The sequence below is a fragment of the Rattus rattus genome, chromosome 16 (assembly GCF_011064425.1).
Source record: "Rattus rattus isolate New Zealand chromosome 16, Rrattus_CSIRO_v1, whole genome shotgun sequence".
In the NCBI taxonomy this organism is placed as follows: Eukaryota; Metazoa; Chordata; class Mammalia; order Rodentia; family Muridae; genus Rattus; species Rattus rattus.
This window is the reverse complement of record NC_046169.1, coordinates 29,929,815-29,952,896: the sequence shown is the minus strand read 5'-3', so window position 1 is coordinate 29,952,896 and position 23,082 is coordinate 29,929,815. Positions and strand designations below refer to the sequence as shown.

At 45.0% G+C, this 23,082-nt stretch overlaps 1 protein-coding gene across 1 annotated transcript; it reads left to right on the top strand.

Annotated features, from left to right (window-relative positions):
• Window positions 1–1,561: 1,561 nt before the first annotated feature.
• Window positions 1,562–22,519, top strand: Denr (density regulated re-initiation and release factor). The gene is made up of 8 exons (XM_032886724.1): window positions 1,562–1,688; window positions 2,399–2,501; window positions 9,456–9,475; window positions 10,961–11,045; window positions 17,047–17,130; window positions 19,551–19,667; window positions 21,915–22,054; window positions 22,166–22,519. Exons 2-8 carry the CDS (start codon window positions 2,408–2,410, stop codon window positions 22,208–22,210), a joined length of 585 nt encoding a protein of 194 aa, XP_032742615.1. The 5' UTR covers window positions 1,562–1,688; window positions 2,399–2,407; the 3' UTR covers window positions 22,211–22,519.
• Window positions 22,520–23,082: the final 563 nt, after the last annotated feature.

Genomic DNA, 23,082 nt, shown 5'->3' with positions numbered 1-23,082 from the left:
GGGAGTGCCACGGCATACATGTGGAGGTCAGAGGACAGCTCTGTGGAGTTGGTTCTCACCTCTCGCCTTTATGTGTGTTCCAAGGACCGAACTCTCCGGTTGCTAGGTTGTGCGGCTGGTCCTCTGTTCACTAAGCTGTCTCACTGTTCTCCATGCCTGGCTTTGAACATGGATCCTAGCGATCTGACTCAGGTCTTCGTGCTTACCAACTGGGCCCCACCCCAAGCCCTGCGTCACGGTGTGCTTTTTTTTTTCCTTGTCTTTTTTTTTTTTTTTTAAACATAGGTCTTACTGTGTAGCCTTGGGTGACCTCAAGCTCAGCAATCCTCCTGTTTCGGTTGTCTAAGTGCTTAAACTACAGGCATAGACGGCCAGCTCTGGGTAAACACACACACACACACACACACACACCCACACACACACACACACACACACACACACACACTAAAGAGAGGGTTTTTTGTTAGCCCTGGCTGTCCTGGAACTCGTTCTGTAAACCAGGCTGGCCTCAAACTTAGATATCCACCTGCCTCTGCCTTCTGGGTGTTGTTGGGATTAACTATGCATACTACCATGGTCAGCAAAATGAACATTTTTGTTGTATGATCTTTTTATTTCCAGTCTGTCGATTGAACCCAGAGCCTTGTCCATTCAAGGCAAATGACCTACCGCTGAGCTACAGGCCAACTGCTTTAAACTTTGTAGATGATTCGAGAGATGGGGCCATATGTCAGGTAGCTTAGTTTATGCAAAATAAGCTATAAGCAGAAAATTAAAGGGATCGCAGCAGTGGCTGTGAATGAAGCTGGATTTGGAGAAGGTGAATTTTGTGGATGTGAACAGAGGCGATGTTAACCAAAAGAGCAATTGTCTTCCTACCAGAGCTCTGAAAGTTGTCCCAGTGTCATTCTTGTTTCACAAGTGGGACTTGGGCTGAGGATGCAGATGGAGGGATTTCCCCAAAATAAAAACAAGGAAGCAAAACTTAAACAAGGACGTCTGTGGTTAAAACCAGAAATCCTGAGACAGAATGGAAAAATTCCAGTATAGAACACGTAGAAGGTGAGATATGCACAAAGGCGCATATGGAAATAGTTGTCAGCCTGATGATATAAATTTGAACAGTAATTAATATGAGCTTTGCACGAGTAATTCCTATTTAGGTAATCGTAGTGAAATAAAACCCAATGTCTCATCCAGCCACAATCTCTCCGCCGAGGGGTGACTTATGCATCAGGCTAGTGGTTAGTCGGGGTTCTAGGATGTAGCCCAGACACTGGGGCAAGGCTCCCCACATCACTAACAGGGAGTCACCTGTGACTCAAGAGCCTCTGTGCCCGTCCAGTCCACGCCCCACTGCGCAGGAACACCGAGAGCCGCTCGCCCGTTCTTGCTCATAGGTAGCGTGCGCCTCCTACTGGCCATCCACCTTTACGCAACTCGGTCCCGCCCCCTCACCCAGGCTCAACGCAGGGCGCATGCTCCTCTCTCTTTGCCCCGCCCACCCCAGCACGTAGGCTTCTCGCGACATCCGCCTAGCGGCTGCCGGGATATCGCGATAAAGGCTTATTGTCTCGCGCGAGCGTGCCCAGCAGACGGATTTCGGGCAGCTGTGGCCGGGAAGAGGGGTTGCATGTGTCGCTTCAGCTGGCGGGAGCGGAGGCGGCGGGGGCTGTGCGACCGGCTGGGTAACGAGCGCTCGCGCTGCTGTGGCTTCTGAGGAGCTGGTGGAGCGTCTTAAGGGCAGCCGAGGCGCTGCCTAAAGGAAGGGGGCCGGGCCGAGCGTCTCCACGCCCGCCCACATGGGGGCCTCCTGTGGCGTTCCCGGGATCTCCCCTTAGCCTCAGCCTCCCTATGGGCTACCAGTCCTTTTCCTAGTCCTGGCCCGATTTTATCTCCCCAGGCCGTGGCACTTTCCTTCTCGTCCCCTGGCTCGGTCTCTTTCGGTATTTTGCTGTCGCCGCACCTTGCATTCTGGGCACCCTCGAGTGACTCGCCCCTGTCCTGCAGAGAGATGTCTGTACCTTTAACTGCAGTTTTGCATCCCTCCCATATCAACCTCAGACCTGCCCGGTCTTTATAGAAGTCACCCACCCCAATTATTTGCCCCCTACCGCTTCCTCTTTTCCTCTGGTGTCCCTTTTGCCCCTGCCCCCAACTCTGAGCTTTCATGGCCCATTTATTCTTGCTGCCTTGTAAACCCCTGGACCAGGTAGATAAGCCTGCAGTCGATCATTAGTGAATCTAATGAGACTCATGTCCTTTTTTTTTTTTTTTTTTAATAGAATCAAAACAGCTTTGATGTTCAGGGATCCATGGTGAAAGCTAAGACTTCACCCCAGTGCCGCTTTACGGGGTCGAGCTCCCAGATCGTGAAGTTGTGTCATTTTGTTTCCAGGTTTGTGAGATGGCTACTGACATTTCTGAATCCAGCGGGGCTGATACGAAGAACAGTGCCAAGCTAGATGCGGATTACCCTCTCCGAGTCCTTTATTGTGGAGGCAAGTGTTGGAGTGACTTGCTCACTGATTTTTTTTTTTTTAATACCCAGTGTTGACAGCTTCACATTTGGTCCTGTTACCTCCCCCAAATGTCTCTGTGGTTGGGTGGATTCTTAGTTGAAGAGGGGTGGGCCTAGTGAGGACCCATGGGTTATTAGAAGTATGGAAAAGCTGAGGAAGTGAAGTGTTAGGAGGAGAGGCAGGGCCTGGAGATGTTACTTAGTGGCACAGCACTTGTCCAGAAAGTTCAAAACCTCTAGGTTCAGTCCCAGTACTGGAGTGAGGAGGGATCTGGTGAGGGGAGCTTGATGTGTGACTAGAATCTTGAACAGGTTTTGGGGTTTTTTTTTTTTGTTTTTTTTTTTTTTGTTTTTTTTGTTTTTTTTTTTTGTTTAGGTTTTTTTCTGTGCTTTTTTTTTTTTTTTTTTTGGAGCTGGGGACCAACCCAGGTCCTTGCGCTTTCTAGGCAAGCGCTCTACCACTGAGCTAAATCCCCAACCCCTTCATTTGTGCTTCTTACGTGTACTTGTGTTATGGTCCATGTGTGGATGTCGAGGACCTCTTGTGAGCCTTAGTTGTGTCTGCCATGTGGATCCTGGGATTGAACGCTGGTCCTCAGGCTTGGTGTCAGATACCTTTACTCATGAGCTCCTTGAGCAGCTTTCAAGTCTTACAGTACAGGGAGGGTGTTGGTTAAAGAGTACATAGAGGTGAGGTCGGAGTGATGCGTAGCGTGACAGTCTTGGGAAAGTCTGGTTTGAATAGTATGATAGGGTTTTTATGTGTGTATATGTGTTTGTGTGTGGACGTGGCTGTGTGTGCTTGTGATGCCAGGGGTTAGAGTCGGATGACCCCCTCACTCACTCCGTTGTGTTGTTTCTTCAGATTCTCACTGAATCTGGCACTCACTAATGAGCTGGACTGTCTGGGTAACAAGTACTGTGGGTTCTCAGCCTCCCCAGTGTTGGAGGCTGTGGTCCTGGGCCTCAGCCTCCCCAGAAACATGCTCCCTGTCCTGAGGCTCCATCATCAAGGAAAGGCAGGCCCTGTCTCATACACTTGTTTTTTATTGTTGTTAGTTTTTGGTAGTCTTGGTCAGCCTGGAACTTCGATCTACCTGACTCTGCTCAGAGTGTGGGGATTAAAGGTATATACCATCTTGCTTTTTTTTTTTTTTTTTTCTTTTTTTCGGAGCTGGGGACCGAACCCAGGGCCTTGCACTTGCTAGGCAAGCGCTCTACCACTGAGCTAAATCCCCAACCCCCCATCTTGCTTTTTTTAATGGGTTTGTCTGTATACCTGAGTATATGTCTGCACCACGTGTGCAGGAACCCATGGAGGTCAGAAGAGAGCATTGGATCCCTTGGAGCTGGAGTTTCAAGTGGTCCTGAGCCACCAAGTGGGTTCTAGGGATCAAACCTGGGTCTTCTGTAAGAATAGTAAGGTTAACTTTAAAGTTGGTTAACTTTATTTTAGAGAATCTGTGTGGTAACCATGGTTAAATGCTGGGTCCTCTGCATGGAGATTCTGTTTGAGTTTTCACAAGACAGTCTGTAAGCTCCTGATAATGAGATTTTAATAAACATGGTCTCTTTCCAGAGGATTCGGTAGCTTAGAATCAGAGCTGGCCTTGGCGAAGTTGATGAGGTGGCTGTGTAGTCTTGATTGAAGTACAGTGGTCAATGTCAGTATCAGCTTCCTGGACATAGAAGCCAAGGTGCCAATGGCCTTTTTGGTGGAGATGAGATAAACCAGCACAAGGCTACAGCAGCCTGTTCCTTTTATGGGGTGTGTAGTTCCTGCACCCTTGGTAACTTCTCTTTGTGAGGACGGTGGAAAACTTGGATGGCAATAGCTACCCTTGGAGCACCTAACTTCAGACCGTGTGACTGTTGTAGTCGCCAGGAGCAGGAAATGCCTCGACTCTGGTCTCCTGAGTGTGCTTCTGCCTCAGCACTGATCCATAGGGGCTGTCCCCAGGGAAAGTCAATATTCTGATCCCTTCAAGGGCGGGGAGAAAAGGTCTCTAGAGACTTGGTTCTCATGTCGTTGACCAAGTGGCTCATCTTGGTGTTAAGCATTCACTCCTTCCCTTTGGTCTTCACTCCATGAATAAAATACTTCTGTGGCCTCAGCCCTGGACCCTATCATGAACCAGAGACTTCTGCCAAGGCCTCTGAGAAAGTTATAATGGCCTCCTGAGAGATAGTGGGAGGTGCTTAGGAAAGGAAGGAACACAGTCTAGACATGTTTGCCGGCTTCCTAAGAGGCCATCAGGGTAGCTCAGGGGGAAAGCATGCTTGCTGAAAGACCTGACCTCCAAATTTGTTCTCTAAATTCGATTTAAAGGAACACACATTGTAATCCTTGCATTCATAAAGCTTAGTCCTGAAGATCTCATAGTTCTAGGCCAGCCTGGGCTATGTGTAGTATACTCTGTCTCAAAACTCTTGAAAGGAAGGGAAGGGACAGAAGGTAGAAAGGAAGAAATCACATAGAACTAATTGAGTTTTGCTATGATATTGGTTGTGAGAAGTTATGGGCTAGAGTATGCTTTCTGACTTAAATACTTCCTAGGTATGTGGCCCTAGGCAAGTTACCTGGTTTCTGTAAGATTTAGAGATTTGTGTCTTAATTAAGGTTTATGAGATGAGGAAAAAAAGAGGACATATTAAGGCAGATGAGCCCAGCATGGTGGCAGATGTCTAATCCCAGCATTCAGGAGACAAAAGCAATCTGGCCTGGTCCACAAGCAAGTTCCAAGCCAGCCAAAGCTACAGAGTAAGACCTAGTTTCAAAAACAAGAAAAAAAACCAATATATATATATATATATATATATATATATATATATATATATTTTTTTTTTAAAGACAGATGATTAATTCAATATAGTGTTTTTCAGACCGGGTGTCTCTATGTATCCTGGCTGGCCTAGAGCTTACCGTACAGACCAGACTGGCATCGGAGTCACAGAGCTTCTCCTGCCTCTGCCTCTACTATTAGCTCATAATTTTCTCCTCCTCCCTCCCTCCCTCCCTCCCTCCCTCCCCTCCCTCCCTCCCCCTCCCTTCCTTCCTTCCTTCCTAAGATTTATTTATTTCATGTATGTGAGTACACGGTCACTGTCTTCAGACACACCAGAAGAGGGCATCAGATCACATCTCTCCAGCCCATAATTTTTTTCTTCAAAAAAATTATTTTTTTTTCAAGACTGGGTTTTTCTGTGTAGCCCTTGCTGTCTTGGAACTTTATCCATAGACCAGGCTGGCCTTAACTCAGAGATCCCTAGGTTTCGAGTAGGAATTAAAGGCATGTACCACCACTCCTAGCTTCAAGATAGTTCTTAAAGCTTGTTTGCCAAATGCAGTTAAGAACTGTTGGGCTTGGGGAAGGGGAATTGTGACGAGATATATTTTATGGAAAAAAGTTTCAATTGAAAAGAACAACCATTGAACCTTTGAGATGGTTCAGCAGGCAAAGGCAGTTGCTGGGGAGTCTTACAATCTGGTTGGAACCTCTGGACCCACATTGTGGAAGTAATGAACAACTCTTGAACAGCTACAGCACATCTGCCTGTGTACACACATAATAAACTCTTTGAGGTCAAGCAGGGCATGGTGGCGGGGTCTGCAGTTCCAGTACGTAGAGGCAGAGAAAGGAAAGGTGTTGTAAGATTGAGGCCAGCTTGGGCTACAGAGTAAGACCCTATCTTAAAAAATAAAAAACAAAACGCAGCTCACTTCTAGTACCAGCATCCAAGAGGCAGAGGCAGGCAGATCTCTGAGTTTGAGGCCTTGTTTGCTTGCTATTCATTCATTCATTCATTCATTCATTCATTCATTGATTCATGATTTTATGTGTATGAATGGGTGTTGTACTTATGTGTATGTCTTTGTACCACTTGATTGTCTGGCACTCACAGAGCCAGAAGAAGGCATTGAATCCTTTAGAACTAAAGTTATAGATTGTTAGAGCCATCATATCAGTTCTGGGAATCAAAATGCTGTCCCCTGGGAAGGAGTTCATGTTCTTAACCACTGACTCATGTCTTTAACTCGTGGATTTACTTTGTTTTCGTTTACAGTACACGTACTTGTCTGTGGGTGGTGTCCGCAGCCTGATGTCTGTGCTCTTCAGCCCTACTTTTCTAGCCCATTTGTGTCACCTTAAAAAAAGTATTCTTTTTTTGGCTTTTTTTTTTTTATTTTTATTTTTTTTCCGGAGCTGAGGACTGAACCCAGGGCCTTGTGCTCGCTAGACAAGTGCTCTACCACTGAGCTAAATCCCCAACCCCTGTTTTTTGTTTTTAAGATAGGGTTTACCATGTAACTTTGTCTGGCCAAGAACTCAGTGTACTCTAGGCTGGCCTCTGCTTCCCAGCTGCTGGTATTAAAGGTGTGCATCACCACCCTTTGCTAGATTTAAGGAGAAAAAAGGTCGTGTAGCCCAGGCTGTCCTTGAACTTGCTATATAGATGATGATGACCTTGAACTTCTGATCATCTTGTTCTGCCTACTGAGCACTGGCTTCAGCTGTATGCCACTGTTCCAGTTTATGGAGTGTGAAGTAAGGGTCAAGCCCAGAGTTTCCTGGGTTAGAGAAACAATCAACTGATCTATAATCCTCTAAAGTAACTTTTGATAAGGTGACACTATTGATTCTGTCCCAGTAATGAGCAGTTTCTAATCTTTTGTTACTGTTTTTATTTTCATTTTATTGTATATGTGTGAGTGTAGAGCTCAGGACAACTTTGGAGAGTTTAACAACCCCCCCCCCCTTTGAGGAGTTCAGTAATTGATCTCAGGTAATCAGGCTTAGACTGACTGCAAGTGTCTTTACCTGTCAAATTGTTCTGTTCCCAGTCTTGGCCTATTTGAGAAACATGTGCTTTTTTTCATTTCCCTCCCTGAGTTTTGCACTGGTATTACAGATACTAAGGGAAGAGGTGCTTCTAACCTCCAGGGAGTTTGAGATCTACATGTGTAAGAAACACTTGGGAGTACTGGGCTCACTTGTAAAGGAGATTGCCACCAGGCCTAATGGCCTGAGTTCAGTCCTTGGAGCCTACATGGTGAAAGGAGAGAATCACTCAGGGAATAGAAAACACTGAGTTAACTAACACTGATACAACTATAAATCGGGAGTCAGGGATGGAAGGGTCTCTGAAGAGTGCAGTAAGGAGGGGACAAGGAAATGGGCTCTGTGCAGCCCCGGCTCATAGGTAGTATGGGATAGTTTCCTGTGACACAACAGGTTTTATTGATCACCTATGTGAGTCAATGATACGGTGTGTTTTCTGTGGCGCCAGGCTTAGTAAGCCAGGCCTGTAGGACAGAGGCAACAAAAGATACATTTAGAGTTCTGCATTAGCATGTTACGGTGATGGGCTTCATCAGCCAGCTTGGTAGGAAGGCCATGGCATTCCTGCTGGGGTCCATGTCACAGTGACTCAGTAACTGACATGGTACATCTGCATACGCTGCTGCACTAGGTTCTGGGAAGGACTGGAAAACGGCAAGGCTCTGCCTGTTCTCCACATGTCACTTACACTGAGTGGCCGTCAGTAAGGGGGTTGTATACAGGTGTAATTGGTAGCAGAGGGAAGCGATATACACATCTGGGACAGTCACAGTGGTGCTGTGGAAGGGGAGAGGTTCTTTCTGTTGCAGAGAGTTGGAGGAGACGGTAGAGGTGAGCACAGTTGGTAGGAATTGGAGGGAAGGTAGAATTCAGGCAGCGACAGAGAGCAGATAGGCCAGGTGGACGAGCAGGAAAAGGGGAAGGAAAGGATGGGGAACACAGGTTGGCAGGTATTGCAGTGTGCTTGATAGTGATCTTCGAAGTAGGAGCAGAAATCGAAACAGTGGGGTCCAGGACCAAAGTGTGGGGACTTGGTTCTTAGCTGCTGTAGATTTTTGAGCAAAAAAGCTATGTTCTCCTGTGGCTTCACTACTGGCAGCAGGATTAAAATTGGAAGAGGTAAGCTTAGTCAACGACCCGCCTATAGTAAGATTTTGTCAGAACTACACGGGGCTTTAGAAGAGTGATGTAGTGACATGGTATGAACCTATAGTCCCAGCTGCTTGGGAAACTGAGCGAGATCTTTTGAGACCAGGACTTCCAGCCTAGCCTGGGCAGTAGTGTTGTGTGGCTCTGTCTCTTTGTCTCTTTCTCTATTTTTATTTGAGTCTCTGTGTTTATGCTGCATCGTGGGTGCTCACAGATGCCAGAAGAGGGCACCAGCTCTCCTGGAGCTAGAGTTACAGATGGTTGTGAGCCCGATACAGGTGCTGAGAACCAAACTCTCATCTTCGCAAGAGCATAGGTGTGCTAAAGTGCTGTGCCACCTCTCCAGCCCCGGACCAAGATACGAGTTAGAGGACACTGGTCTCAGCTCTCAGCTAGAGACCTAGCAGGGATTGGGAGAACAGCTCGAGTTTATTTAGAAGACATATTCTGTGCTTCTGCTCTGTGCCATTGTCTCACGCAGAGACGTGAGTAATACGCAGTTGTCTTGAGGAAGAACTCAACTTTAAAGTTTGATATTACGTCAACTGACTGTCTTCAGATCAAAATGTCAGACTGTTGTCATTTAAAATAATTGTGTACCTTTTACCTTGGAAACCTACAGAGCAATATTGAAAAGTAAGTGGTAGAGAAACCGGTGAAGGCAGACAAGCAGGCGCATGCTTGTAACCTCAGCACCCCAGAGCTAGGGCAGCAAGGTCATGAAACTGAAGCTAGCATGTGCTGCCTGACTGATGGTCAGAGTCCTTGGTGTGTAGAGAGGGCACACCCTCAAGTAGAACATTTGATGGAGAAATAGAAGAGGTGGTGACACATAGGTGACTTTAAAAAGGGAGAAAGAGAATCGCTGAAAGGAGCAGCTAGAAAGTAGTTAGGAGGCCTGTGTTCCATGGTTCTGACCTCTCGTCTTTTTTCTCTCCATCTAGTCTGCTCGTTACCAACAGAGGTAAGTCCTGCTCGGTGGGCGGTGGTTCTCTCTTTTCCCTGCATATGAGATGACTCTTGGCGTCAGAGCTAATCTAAGAACTTGTTTTTCATTTCCTGTCGTTTGATAGTATTTCAACTCTCTTAGTGAACTTTGGATCAGAATACTTTGTGTGTATGTGTGCATGCGTGCGTGCGTAACATGTTCCACAGTGCACTTGTGCAGGTCAGAAGACAACTGGAGTCACTTCTCTCCTGTCCTGTGGGTTCCTGTATCAAATTCAAGCAAGCTTGGTGGCAAGCACATGAGCTCACTGAGCCATCTTGCTGATCCTGGATCAGAATAATTTTATCTTACAGATTAGGTTTCCGAGTCGTCCATGCACTGTTACTTGCTTGTTTTTTAATCAGGGTCTTAGCCAGGTGCTCACCTTAGGTCTTTAATCCTAGCACTCAGGAGGCAGAGGCAATCGGATCCTTTGGGGCCAGCCTCAAGAACAGAATGAGTTCTCGGACAACCAGTACTTACTACACAGAGAAACTGTCTCAACCAAAAATGAATGAATGTTGGAGGATCTTACTATGTTGCCCAGGTTATCCTTGAACTCATGTGTTCAAACAATCCTCCTGCCTCAGCCTCCTGAGTAGCTGTGACTACAGATGTCCTTTTTTCTAAAAAAATTAAAAAAAATAAAAAATAGTTATGTATTTTTTACGTACATGTACCTGCATGAGTTAGGTGTGTTGTGTGCGCACACAGTGCCCTTAGGTCAAAGAAGGCAATGGATTCACTGGAAATGGAGTTACAGATGGTTGATTGTAGGTGCCAGGACCAAAATCCAGGTCCTCTGCAAGAGCTATAAATACTCTTAACTGCTGAGCATCTCTTGGCTGTAGGTTTTAGATTTTTGTGTGGAATTCGTGAGTGGTCAGATGATGGAAGCAAAATAACTTGAAAGCCAAGGTGTACGTGCTTGAGTCGAAGAAGAATGAGGGGTAGTAACTGTATAAGGCTTCCTTCAGCCAAGCTCTGTAGAAGGCCTGCCCTCCCTCTCGTTTCCCAGACTAGGTGGCCTCACTGTGTGGTTTATGGCTTTGACCTCACAGTCCTTGGCCTGATCCTCTTGAGTGCTGGGCTTACAGGCCTATGTATGCCTTGCACCTGGCTGTTACTCTTTCCAATGACCGACCCTTCTGCTTGATGGAGAAGGAAACAGCTGTCCTGGGGAGGTCCTGGTCTGGGTTTTTATTTCTCATGGGATATTTCCTACTCGAATTTCAGATTTCCTGAGGATGAGGTAGGAGAGGCTGAGCCTGGTGACGTGGAATTCCAGCACTCCACAAGCCAGAGGATTTAGATTTAGAGGCTTCCCTGGCCACACAGTGAGACAGAAAGAGTGTGTGTAGTTTATTATTCTTTGTGTAGGGAGTATGTGGGATGGTTTTTAATGAAATTGTACTGATTGAAATGTATGATTTCTTAATTGATTTTTTTTTTCTCTTCTAGTACTGTGAATATATGCCTGATGTTGCTAAATGTAGACAATGGCTAGAGAAGAATTTTCCAAATGAATTTGCAAAACTTACTGTAGGTATGGACCTTTTTCTTGTTTTAAATACTGTTTTTTTTTTCCTTTAAGTTAGAATTGTATTGAACAAATACACGTGGGTATTTTAAACATAAGAAAGTTTAGCTGGGGGCGTTTAAGAGATGGCTCAGCAGTTAAGAGCTCTCACTGCTCTTGTTCAATTCCCAGCAATCACATTGTGGGTCACAAACATTTGTAATGCATTTGCTGCCCTCTTCTGGTGTGTCTGAAGACAGCTACAGTGTGCTCATATACATGAAATAAATAATTCTTAAAAACAAAAACAACAATAAAAAAGAAAGTTTTGCTGGCCCTAGTGGTGAAGGCCTACTGCCCAGGTTTATGGCAGGCTGTGGTTGGACAGTGATGTCAAGACAGCTGGGTGTCTCAAGACCCCGACTTCAAAGGGAAAAGAGACTGTAGGTACAGCTTAGTGGTAGGGTGCCTACTTAGTATGTGCAGGGCCCTGTTTCAAATCCTAGTGCTGACAAGAAGATAAGAGAGACCTCTTACAGGATATTGTGAAACATCACCAATCTCCGTTACCTTTAAAACTGTTTGAATTCTGAGAGCAGATGGATCTTTATATCAACTGGTATCAGAGTGAATGATTTAGGAACAAATACATACTCAACATTTTTATTTGTTTTTTTAAGACACGCTCTCACTATCTGGCCTTAGCTGGCATTGAACTCACGGAGATTCACCTGCCTCTTTCTTTCTTTCTTTTTTTTTTTTTTTTTTTTGCTGGGGACCGAACCCAGGGTCTTGCGTTTGCTAGGCAAGCGCTCTACCACTGAGCTAAATTCCCAACCCCACCTGCCTCTTTCTAGAGTGCTAGGATTAAAGGCATATTCCACCACAGTTGGGTATATTTACATTTATCAAGAGCATATAGATGCCGTATGCTGTTTGAGGGCCTGAGGACAAATCAGGGGAACCAGTTCTTGAAGGGGAAACAAATCAAGTAGTGTCCAGACAGTGGTGAGCAGGAATGAATGGGGAAGTGAGTTGTTTCAGGCTGGCAAGGTGGCCTGGGGGTGGCCTGTGGGTAAAGCTGCTTGCTGCATAAGCCAGGGGACCTGCAGTTCTCTGGAATCCACATAGAAGTGGAAGGAGAAAACCAACTCCATACAGTCCTATAATCTACACACATATATGTATGCACACATAAATAAGTCTTAAAAATATTTGGGGAGGTTGGGAGTAGGGTACTGGTGTATAATCTCAAGTGACTAAGGTGAGAAGATCACACCTGACAGCTGTGCAGATTTATGGCCGGTCCAGATAACCAGAGAGTCGGAGACCAGGGTGCTTTAGTGACACCTTATTTCAGTGAGACAACAAAGACTGAGAATGACATCAGTGGTGGGGGCGCAGTAAGAAGTGGTCAGAGAACTGTTTTGAACAGCACGTTGATGTGAAGAAGAGGGGATTATAGAGTTTAATATATAGAATATAGAGTTTAGGTTCAGGTATCTCAGAGTGGGATTGGTGGTGCTGGAGTGTCACAGACAGGAGGACATCTCTTAGCTCCTTTGATGGCCTCTCATAAGCTTGGTAAAACAAAGGTAGTAGCTGGAACAAGACAAAGCCAAGGCTGGAAGCAGGCCTATTCCACTCTAGTTCGTCCCATGGTGTCCTCACTTTGCTGCTCAGTTTTCATATTTCCATGGAGCAAACCCCTTGTCCTTGGTAAGTAAGGCCTTTGCAGTAACAGTCATGTACTTAGTCTCTTCCTTGGAAACAACGCTTGAGCCTTGTCTTGTAATCAGCCCTTGCATTTTTGGCCCTGAGCATCGCCTGCCTAGACCGTGACTGTGACTTGGAGAAGTGTGTTTGCTGAAGTGCTTCCGCTCCAACTGAAGGGCAGCGAGTTGAGATAGCCGCTGACAGGATGAGTCCTGGGAGGCACTTGGTCTGAAACTAGGTGTCTGACTGGCAGGTCTCTGAGGAAGATGAGAACTCGTGAAGGAACTATTGTTTCATTTGTGGTGCAGCAAGTGAGCTTTATAATTTAAGTACTTTAATGAGAAATGAATTGATCATCTTTTTCTTTTTGAGACATGGTCTCATTAGCCCACGAGTCACTGTATATCAAGCCTGGCCTCAAACTCCTTATCCTCCTGCGCCCACTTCCCAAGTCATGGGATACAGGGATATGCCGCCATGCTTCTGGCTAAATACAGTTCCTCCCCAATTGGCTACAAGGCTGGTTTCTTTTAATGAACATAGACATTTTATTGAGTCCTTTGTTTTATCCCTGCGGCTCTCTACTGCAGCTGCCACGTTAATAACAGGTCGTTTATATAGTATTTTTGTTTCTATCTTAACGATACGGGTTCTGTTTTGTTTTGGAGACAGTCTCACCATAACTCTGACTGGCCAGAACTTGATAAATGTTGAAAGGAAGAAAGAAAAGAAAAAAAAAAGGAAAGAAAGAAAGAGAAAGAAGCTTCCTTTTTTTCCTTTTTTATTATTACTTTGAGATTTTATTTTTTATTTTATGTGTATAGATGTTTTGCCTGCATGTTTGTCTGTACACACCATGTGTGCCTGGTGCCTGTGGTGGCCAGAGGAGGGTGTAGGGTCCCTGTGAGCTGGAGTTACAGTCACAATCATACAGCCACCATGCAGGTGCTGGTTCTCAAACCTAGCTCCTCTGGGAGAGCAGCTGCCCTTACTTGCTAGGCCATGTCTGTAGCCCATAAGAAATTTTGATCTGAGTGTTGTACTTCCCTTCCACGAGGCTAAAAAAGAATCATGATTTGTGAACTAGGCATAGTGGTGCACCCTGTAATCTTGCTACCTGAGTGGCTGAGGCACAGGCTTGTGGGGTGTTTTATGTTCTGTTTTTAGATTTTTGAGACATGGTTTCATTATGTAGCCCTGTCTGTCCTGGAATTCACAACAGAGACCAGGCTGTCTAGTCATTTAGAGATCCACCTGCCTCTAAGTGATGGGATTAAAGGCCTGAATCACCATACCTGGCTTTGTTTTGTTTTTGTTTTGTTTTGTTTTGTTTTGTTTTGTTTAAACTTTTTTATTTTGAGTTAGGTGTGTGCACGCTTATGTACAGGTGACTGAGAAGGCCAGAGGTGGCAGGATCCCCTTGGAGCTGGAATTAACAGTTAGAAGCTACGTGATGTGAGTGTTGGAAACTGAACTCTCTTCAAAAGCAGCAAATGCTCTTAACCTCTAAACCATCTCTCTAGCCCTGTTTTATATTGAAACAGATTTCACTAGGTAGTCCAGGCTAGCCTGATCTGCTATGCTATCTGGAAAAAAAAATTCTAGCCTAGTTTGATACCTCATGCCTTTAATCCTATTATTCCTGAGGCAGAGACTGGCAGTTCTGAGTTTGAGGCCAGCCTGGTTTACAAAGTAAGTTTTGGAACAGCAAGGGCTACATAGAGAAATGCTGTCTGGAAAAACAAACAAACATCCTAAACCAAGTGAAGTGATATTCACCTTTAATTCCAGTATTCAGCGGCTAGTAGATACGAGATTGAGGATAGAATCAGTCCACCCACCCATCCACCCATCCACCCACCCATCCCCCCATCCATCCACCCATATCCAACCACCCATCTATCCATCCATCCATCCACCCACCTACCCACCTATCCACCCGCCTACCTACCCACCCGCCTATCCATCCACCCACCCACCCATCCACCCACCCACCTATCCATCCACCCACCCACCCACCCCATCCATCCATCCACCCATCCACCCACCCACCCACCCACCCATCTACCCATCCATCCATCCATCCGTCTACCCATCCTTCCATCCATCTATCCATCCATCCATTCGTCCGTCCAATACCAAATCTTAATTTTGTTCTTTATTACCATCGCTATAGAAGAGACCTAAAACAATAAACTTATAGGGAGAAAAGGCTAATGTGGTCCATGACTAATCCTAACGATCTCAGCCCTTTGCTGTGGCCCTGTTGCTCTACCTGTGCTAAGGTAGCAGGAGTCATTCATGATTGGGGAAATGAAAGGAAGAGACTGGCTCCCATTGTCGCCTAGGTGAAGCCCCCAATGACTGTCTCTTTCTAGACCATGGTGCTTCTGACTTGATGCAACCCCGTGCCCCACCCCTAAAAACAGGGATACCTTCTTGAGGACTCAGTCTTTAGTACCTGGCCTTTGAAGGACAGTTAACCACTTACTATGACACTTTAGAGTTTAGTTTCATTAGAGTGGGATGTAGCCATTTGCATTTTAGGTACTTTAATCAGCTAGTGGCTTGCCTTATGTTCAGAAGTGAATTTTAAAAACATTTAGTGTTACATAGGAGTGTGTATCTGAATGTGTCTGTGTGAGAGAGGTGTGTTTGTGTGTGTGTAGGTCAGAAGACAGTTTGTGGAATCTGCTGTTCCAGGGAAGAAACTCACATTGTGAAGCTTTGAAGCAAGTGCCTTATCCATTGAGCCATCGCAGTAGTGCAGCCCTGCTTGGTTTTGTAGACAGGCAGGCTATGCAGCTGAGGATCCTTGAACGTTTTATTTGTGTGTGTGTGTAGCTTTTGTTTTGTTTCTCCTTCTGACAGCTGAAGAGTTTATTGGGGAGATGGAAGGAACCCACAAATGCAGTGGACACAGAAAAAAAATGACCTCAGCAATACTGAGCGGGGGACTTCTGACTCGCCTAATTTTGGGTTGGTCAGTCTGAAGAAAGCAAGGATGTTGTTGGCCTAGAACTATTGCAAGGCATGTCCTGAGCCGGCCTTGAACTTGCTGAGACAGCCCACCGCGTGGGCTGCTAGTGGGGAGTCTCCTTAATTCCTGATTTCTCCTTCCCTTCTCTCAGAAGTCACCCTAACTGCTCCTAGGGGACTCAGGGAAGAGGATGTGGGTAGCAGTCCCAGTGCCTCAGGGGAGTCTATGGAAGGTGCCACAATAAAACTTGACCAGTGGCAGAGATCTAGGGCACGAGGCACCCATTTGGTGATGGTGTGTGTCTGGAGCCTGCCATGAGTGAGGTAGCATCTGTACATAAAACGTGGGGCTGTTAGTGTGCGGTTCCTGCTGGGACTGCAGTTGGGAAAATGGCTGGGGCAGCCTTGCCCTTATTAGAGGAAGAGAGCCATCTAAGGAGTCCTCGGCAGGCTCGTGTCAATTTGAGACTCTTGATTTTTCTGCCACCAGTGTCTGCCATAAGATGTACACTGTGGAGGAAGCCATTTGTCAGCTTTAAGAGTTCAAGGAGTAAACTGGGCATGGTGGTGCATACCTTTAATCCCACCTCTTGGAAGGCAGAAGCCAGTGGATCCTTGAGTTTGAGGCCAGCCATATTTACATTGAGTTGCAAAACCTCAAAAACCCATAAAAAGCAAATAGAAAAAAAAATTTAAGTTGGCCATTGAGTTTCTTTGATTGTAATCTCATGGGGAACCTTAAGATATAAGGTTAATGAGAAAAAAAAATTGACATCTTGGTTAACAAAACTTTTAATAGGATGAGGCATCACTTTGTAGCTGGCAGGATTGTGTAGCAGAAACATGAGAATCCTGTACAAGGCTTATTGGCAGCCTATTACTAGTAAGAGATGCCTCTGTTAGTAGTCCTCAAAATAATAAAAAATAAAAAAATAGAAATCCAAGACAAGTTCCCCAAAATGATGCAGTCTAGAGGTTTTGATCAGGTTTCTTTTCTTTGTCAGTTAAATAATTTAAAAAACAGGAAAAAATCTGGTAGCAGTAGAGAATTCTCAAGTACTACAGACAATCAGCAGTTGTAGGATAGCGTTTATTGGGAATGAGGAGACACCCGCCAGCAGACACACTTGGAAAGCCAAACATCCAAGCCTTGCACTTCTGATCCTCCTGCCTCTACCCTCTACCTCAGTGCTGGAATAAAAGTGGGGCAGAACCCAGGGCTTTGTGCATTCAAGCCTGAGCCACATCCTCAACAGGTGATTTTTTTTTTCTTTTTAAAAATATATTCGTATAAAATGATGTTGATGCTTTTCTGTTTCATTATTCTATCCAGAAAATTCACCCAAACAAGAAACTGGAATTAGTGAAGGCCAAGGACCAGTAGGGGAAGAGGAGGAGAAGAAAAAACAAAAAAGAGGTAAGGCCAAGCCCACTTTTGATTTCTGCAAACATCTCTTCCCTTCATAGACGATAGGTGAGTGAACAGGGCTGTGAGCTGAAGAACATCTGCCTGTCGACAAGCCAGGCATGGCGGCTCATGCTGTAATGTTGGTATTTAAGAGACTAAGGCCAGGAGACTGCTGGGAATTCCAGGCCAGCCTCAGCTACATAATGAGACTCTTGTCTCCAAAAAAAGAAAAACCTAGCTGGTCATGGTGGGACACACCTTTAACCTCAGAACTTGGAAGATGGAGGTGAGTGGATCTCAGCGAGTTGCCAGGACAGCCAGGGCCATGCAGAGAGACCCTGTCTCAAAGGGGAAACAAAATTTACTCAGAGTACATGCATGTTTGCCCTATGTGCATTTAAGATGCAGCCAGCCTGCTGCAGGCTCCTCTCTGTTGAAATATTACTTACACTACGCTCTCCCTCTAAGACAGTCTTTACGCCGGAGCATCCGTCCCCTGTCCGCCTCTTCCTCGCTGTTTTGTGACTAAAATCAGCTCATACTTTTTTTTTCTCGAGTTATCTTTATTTTATGTGTGTGGGTGTTTTGCCCGCATGTGTGTGCACCATAGGCATGCTTTGCCCATGGAAGATAAACAGCTGGAGCCACATCTCTAGAACTGGAGACACGGCGGGTGTTAGCAGTCGGGCGGGTACTGGGAACCAAACCTGGGCCATCTTAGAAGCATCACGTGTGCTTAACCGCTGAGCCATTTTTCCAGCCTATTTTAAAGATTTTGCCCTCCCCTATCTTCCCCTGGTGCTGGGCATTGAATCTAAGGCCTTCTACATGCTACTTGAAGAGAGATCTCTGCCAGGAGTATTTCTACCTTTCCTTCACTGTTAAACTGAACTGAAACTGTGGTAAAGGTCATGAGAGTTGGTATTGCTAAATAGGCAGAGCACATGAACCTCTCTGCTGTGAATCCTCTGGCTTGTCTGTCTGTGTAGACTCTTCTTCCAGGCAGGTGTCCCTTAAAATGACTTCCCAGGCCCTGTCCTAGGTCCTCTTACCCTCTCACTCTCTGTCCTGTCTCTAACGTGTGCTACAGTATAGACCTGTCATTCTTAAATCTATGCCCCTATGAAGCTGGAAATGTGCATGGTCCCCACAGATACCACGTCGGAAGCACTTCCAAAGTTAAACTGACTGAGTCCTGAATTGATCTCTTATTGTCCCCTTTTTGGCAGAGGTAGCACAATCATCTTGTCATCTAACCTGGAAACCCACGAGCTGGGCTGGGCTCTGCTCTTTGATAGTCCTAAACCTGCTCACCCCCACCCCCACCCCTACTCTGACCAGCAGCTGTTACGGATGCCACATTGGGTTTCTATTTTGATGAGTTTCTGCTGGAGTGAATGCAGGAACTGTATTTGCCTCTCTTCCCACTGTACTCTCATAGACCCACCCTTCACACTACAGCTGACATGATTGCCACAACTGTGAATCTTTCATTCTTTCTCTCTTCAGTGACTTTGCTTTGCCCAGTGTAGTCACGCCTGAGCTTGGCTCCAGTTCCATACTGACTTCTAATGTCCTGTGCTATGTACCCATAAGCATTCTCCAGTAAGACACACAGTGTGCTGCTTCCTAGATGTAGTGTCTTTTCTCTTGGACTGAATACATGTGTGTCTTATACCTGTCCAGCCATTTGTCTTCCCCTGAATACTCTGTTCTTTAATACTCACTTAGAGGTCACTTCCTTTAGGAAACATTTCCTGTTTTTGTGGTGGTGGTGTTGTTTTTAATTTATTTATTGTGTTGGGTGAAGGCAGCTCACACTTTTAATCCCAGCACTCAAGAGACAGAGTCACGTGAATTTCTGGATTCCAGGACAGCCTAGGTTGTACAGAAAAACCCTGTATTGAAAAACAAAACAACTGTATATATTTATTGTATGTGGAAGGTTATATAAATGTGTGGGGGTTGGAGGACAATTTACAGGAACCAGTTCTTTCCTTGTTATCACGTGGGTTCTGGGGTTTGAATTCAGGTCATCAGGCTTGGCAGCAAGCACCTTTACTTGATAACAAATCCACAGGCCCATTGGTTGTGGTCTTACTAAACAGGCCAGGCTGGACTTGAACTGAGTGCTGACACTATAGGTCTGTACCACCATGTCTGGTTTAACACCCCCTCCACCACCTCTCAGTTTAATAGACTGTGAGTCAGGAGGATGGGAACTGTGTCCTGTTTATCTTTGCACCCTCGGTCCTTAGTGCGGTGCCAGGCACATAGTAGGTACCAGTTGATAAATGTTTATTGGATAAGTAGCCTGGGTAATTTTATATTATAAAAGAACTTTAAAACAAAGCAGAAGACTCAGTATTGTGTAGTGTTTTATAACTGTGCAGAAGGAAGCCATTGATGTTAGCTTTTTCTTAATGAAGGTGGAAGAGGTCAAATAAAACAGAAGAAGAAGACAGTACCACAGAAGGTCACGATAGCCAAAATCCCTAGAGCAAAGAAGAAATATGTGACGAGAGTGTGTGGCCTTGCAACTTTTGGTGAGTTGAGATTTAGTTTGTTTCTTTGTTTTCAGCCTCGGCTTAGATGTATATGCTTAGATGTATATGTATCGGCTTAGATGTATAAACTGGAGTCTGTGCATGAAATGTCACAGCCCCGCTCTCTGCTTGTTCTTGTCGTCTGGGGAAGCTGTATCCCCAGCTTCCATCCGTATTTCTGTATGCCAAAAGATACTAAAGACGGTTTCGCATTTTCTTTTTAATATGTATGGGTGTTCACCCACAGGCATGTCCGTGCACCATGTTCTGTCTGATGCAAGAGGGTGCTGGGTTCTCTGAAACTAGAGTCACAGGCAGTCGAGAGCCACCATTGGGTGCTTTATCCTTTGAATCAGACCCAGCGCGTCTACAAGAGCAGACAATGCTCCTAACCCTGAGTAATCTATCTTTCTAGCTCTTGTTCTAAAAAATATTTTTTTTAGAGAAGACCTTGCTCTGTAGCCCAGGCTAGCTTAAAACTTGCTGTCCAGTTCAGGCAGTCTACCTACCTTGTTTCCTAGATGTGGGGATATAGGCACGCGCCATGTCCAGCTCGTCTGGTGTTGTTCTCTGTTGTTGCTTTATAGTTCTGTGTTGTCTTAAAGGCAGGATTGCCAGGTAGGTGGTGCACCCCTTTAATTCCAGCACTCAGGAGGCAGAGGCAGGCATATGCCAGTCTGGACTACATAGGGAGTTCTAGTGCAGCCAGGGCTTTATAGTGAAGCCTTGCCTCAGAAACACAGCAGCAACAACAAAAACAAACAAAGAAAAGAAAAAAAAGACTGAAACTGTAATGTCTCAGGCTGGCTCTGCTAGTAATGAAAGATGTCCTTGAACTTCTGAGTCTCCTGCTTCCACCCCTAGGTCCTGGGTTCTGGGAGCACACCACCCCGCCTAGTTTATGTGGAGACTGAAGTGAGGGCCTCCCAAAGAGTCCTAGGCAAGGACTCGTCTTACTCATCCGATCTCCAGCCCCTGGTCTTGCATTTTTAGCTGATTTTAGAATTAGCATTTAAAGTCTTTTGTAGAAAACACTAACACATTCCCCTCACCTTTTTTTGGGTATTTTTGCTTGGCTTTTGTTTTTGAGATGCTATCTTGCTGTGTTACCTTGGCTGACTTCAAACTACTTCTTAGCTTCTTAAGTATCTGGGGTTGCAGGTATGTAGTGCCCAGGTCTTTTAAGGGATTACTGCTTGGATATTTGTAGAGTGCCGAGAGTAGATAAAATTCAAAACTGCCCAGGACTGCTCCTATTTCTCTACCAGTCTTTTGTGAGAGGTTTGAAAACTAGCCCATCTTTAGGAATTGACGATTAGAGGTGAGGGAAGGTGGGTAACAGTGTGAAGGTTTGTTCAAAGCCCTTCACTGCTAGATTTAAACTGTTGGGATGGCACAAACCTATAATCCTGCCATGTGGGAAGCTAAAACAGGAAGGAGGAGTGCAGAGTCAAGGCACCTGGACTTAAATATAAAGGTTTGGTTCTCTGTTTTCAGCTTTTCTACTGTAAAGAGCCTGATGAATGTGATGCTTGAAAGTTAGATGTTCCTGTTTGTTTGTTTGTTTGTTTGTTTGTTTTTGAGACATGGTCTTTCTATGTGGCACTGGATATCCTGGAACTCACTGTATAGACCAGGCGGGCCTGTAACCCAGAGATCCTTCTGCCTCTGCCTTCTGAGTGTTGACATTAAAGGTGTGAGTTACCATATCCAGCCATTTTGGTCTTACTATGTGATGGAATAGCGTGGAGGATGCTGTTTTACGTCCTGGGACTATATGACCTTGAACATACACGTTAAGAGCTCTGCGTATGGCGTATAGTAGTTTTAGTTATTCCTGGGGTAGGGGGTCATTAAGACCATCTGTTAAATGGTTTTAAAATGTAGATGGAAGGTAGCAATGAATATCCTAGTAAGAGCACCAGTGGAAGGGAAGCCCTGGGTCCTGCTAGACTGAACCCCCAGTGAACTAGACTGTCGGGGAGGGCGGCAATGGGGGAGGGTGGGGAGGGGAACACCCATAAGGAAGGGGGGAGGGAAGGATGTTTGCCCGAAACCGGGAAAGGAATAACACTTTCGAAATGTACATAAGAAATATTCAAGTTAATAAAAAAATAAATAAATTAAAAAAAAAAAAAGTTGAAAAAAAAATGTAGATGGAATTCAAAAAGAAAAAAAACCTTTGTTTTATAATTCCAATTAAGCTCTCCCTTTCTTTTTCTAAAACAAACAAACAAACCAAAACAGAAATTGATCTCAAAGAAGCACAAAGATTTTTTGCTCAAAAATTCTCCTGCGGTGCCTCAGTAACAGGGGAGGATGAGATCATCATTCAGGGAGACTTCACAGATGACATCATCGATGTCATTCAGGAAAAGTGGCCAGAGGTAAGCGCATAGGATGCATTACCCATAGATGCAAGTTTTTAAAACAAGTCACTTCCTTTCTTTCTTACTTTTTGCCACAATTCATGAAGTTGTTTTACCTGTGTCTTACAGGTAGATGATGACAGCATTGAAGACCTTGGAGAGGTGAAGAAGTGACTCAGAAGTCATGTTTCTGACTGTGACCTGAGAGTTGACATGGCCAACAGAGGAGAGGCCTTTCAGAAATATATACATATGTACATATGTGTGTATATATATCCTACAGTAAAGCTGTAGACTCCTCGTCCTTGGCGTCCTTACTGTTCTATACAGGCTGCTTGGTTGGTTGGTTGGTTGGTTTAGGGGTTTTTTTGTTTGTTTTTTTTTAAATTGCCAAAGTCTGAAAAGTGAGAGAGAGATAGTGTGTCATGCTTATGCATGAATCTGAATTTAGTCAAATAAAACATTTTGGTCATTTGGTATTGATTTTTTTCTCTTTAATTTTTTTATTTTAGGGAAACACTATAGATTGTCCTTCCACTTGGTGCTGTCAATGGGACCCAGGGCCTTGCGCATACTGGGCAAGCTGCCACTTCTTTTTGTGGGAGGTGTTTTTGTTGGTGGCTTACTGAGAGAAAGCTGAGCAAACTTTTCAAAAGAATCTGTATTTCATTTTCTTACTAGAAGTATGTCTCCTTGGTTGGTGAGGATCTAACGGACTTTTAGGTGGATTAGTTCCTTCATTAACAAAAATCCACTTTGTTGATGTAACAACACAGGGCGTGAGTAGGTTTTCTCAATCCATTCTGGAGATACTTGATGAAGTGTTAAAAGCCTTAGAACTCTGTGCACTGTTGACCCAGTAAACCACCTCAGCTCTATCATAAGCTAAGGACAAGTCCTGTATACAACTCATGGATGAGGGCGCCAGTCAATGTTACTGGTGATGTTGGAGCTGATAAGCAGTACAGAATGATTACAGAAGCGGTGCAGCTCATGAGAGGATGCTACATATTTGAAAATGCCTTTTCCAAGAATATTAGGAACCT

Coding starts and splice junctions, on each gene's coding strand:
- Denr (XM_032886724.1), top strand. CDS start 2,408: ATGGCTACTGACATTTCTGAATCCAGCGGGGCTGATACGAAGAACAGT. Junction 17,131..19,550: donor GAAGAAAAAACAAAAAAGAG/GTAAGGCCAAGC, acceptor TTCTTAATGAAG/GTGGAAGAGGTCAAATAAAA. Junction 19,668..21,914: donor GTGTGGCCTTGCAACTTTTG/GTGAGTTGAGAT, acceptor AAACCAAAACAG/AAATTGATCTCAAAGAAGCA.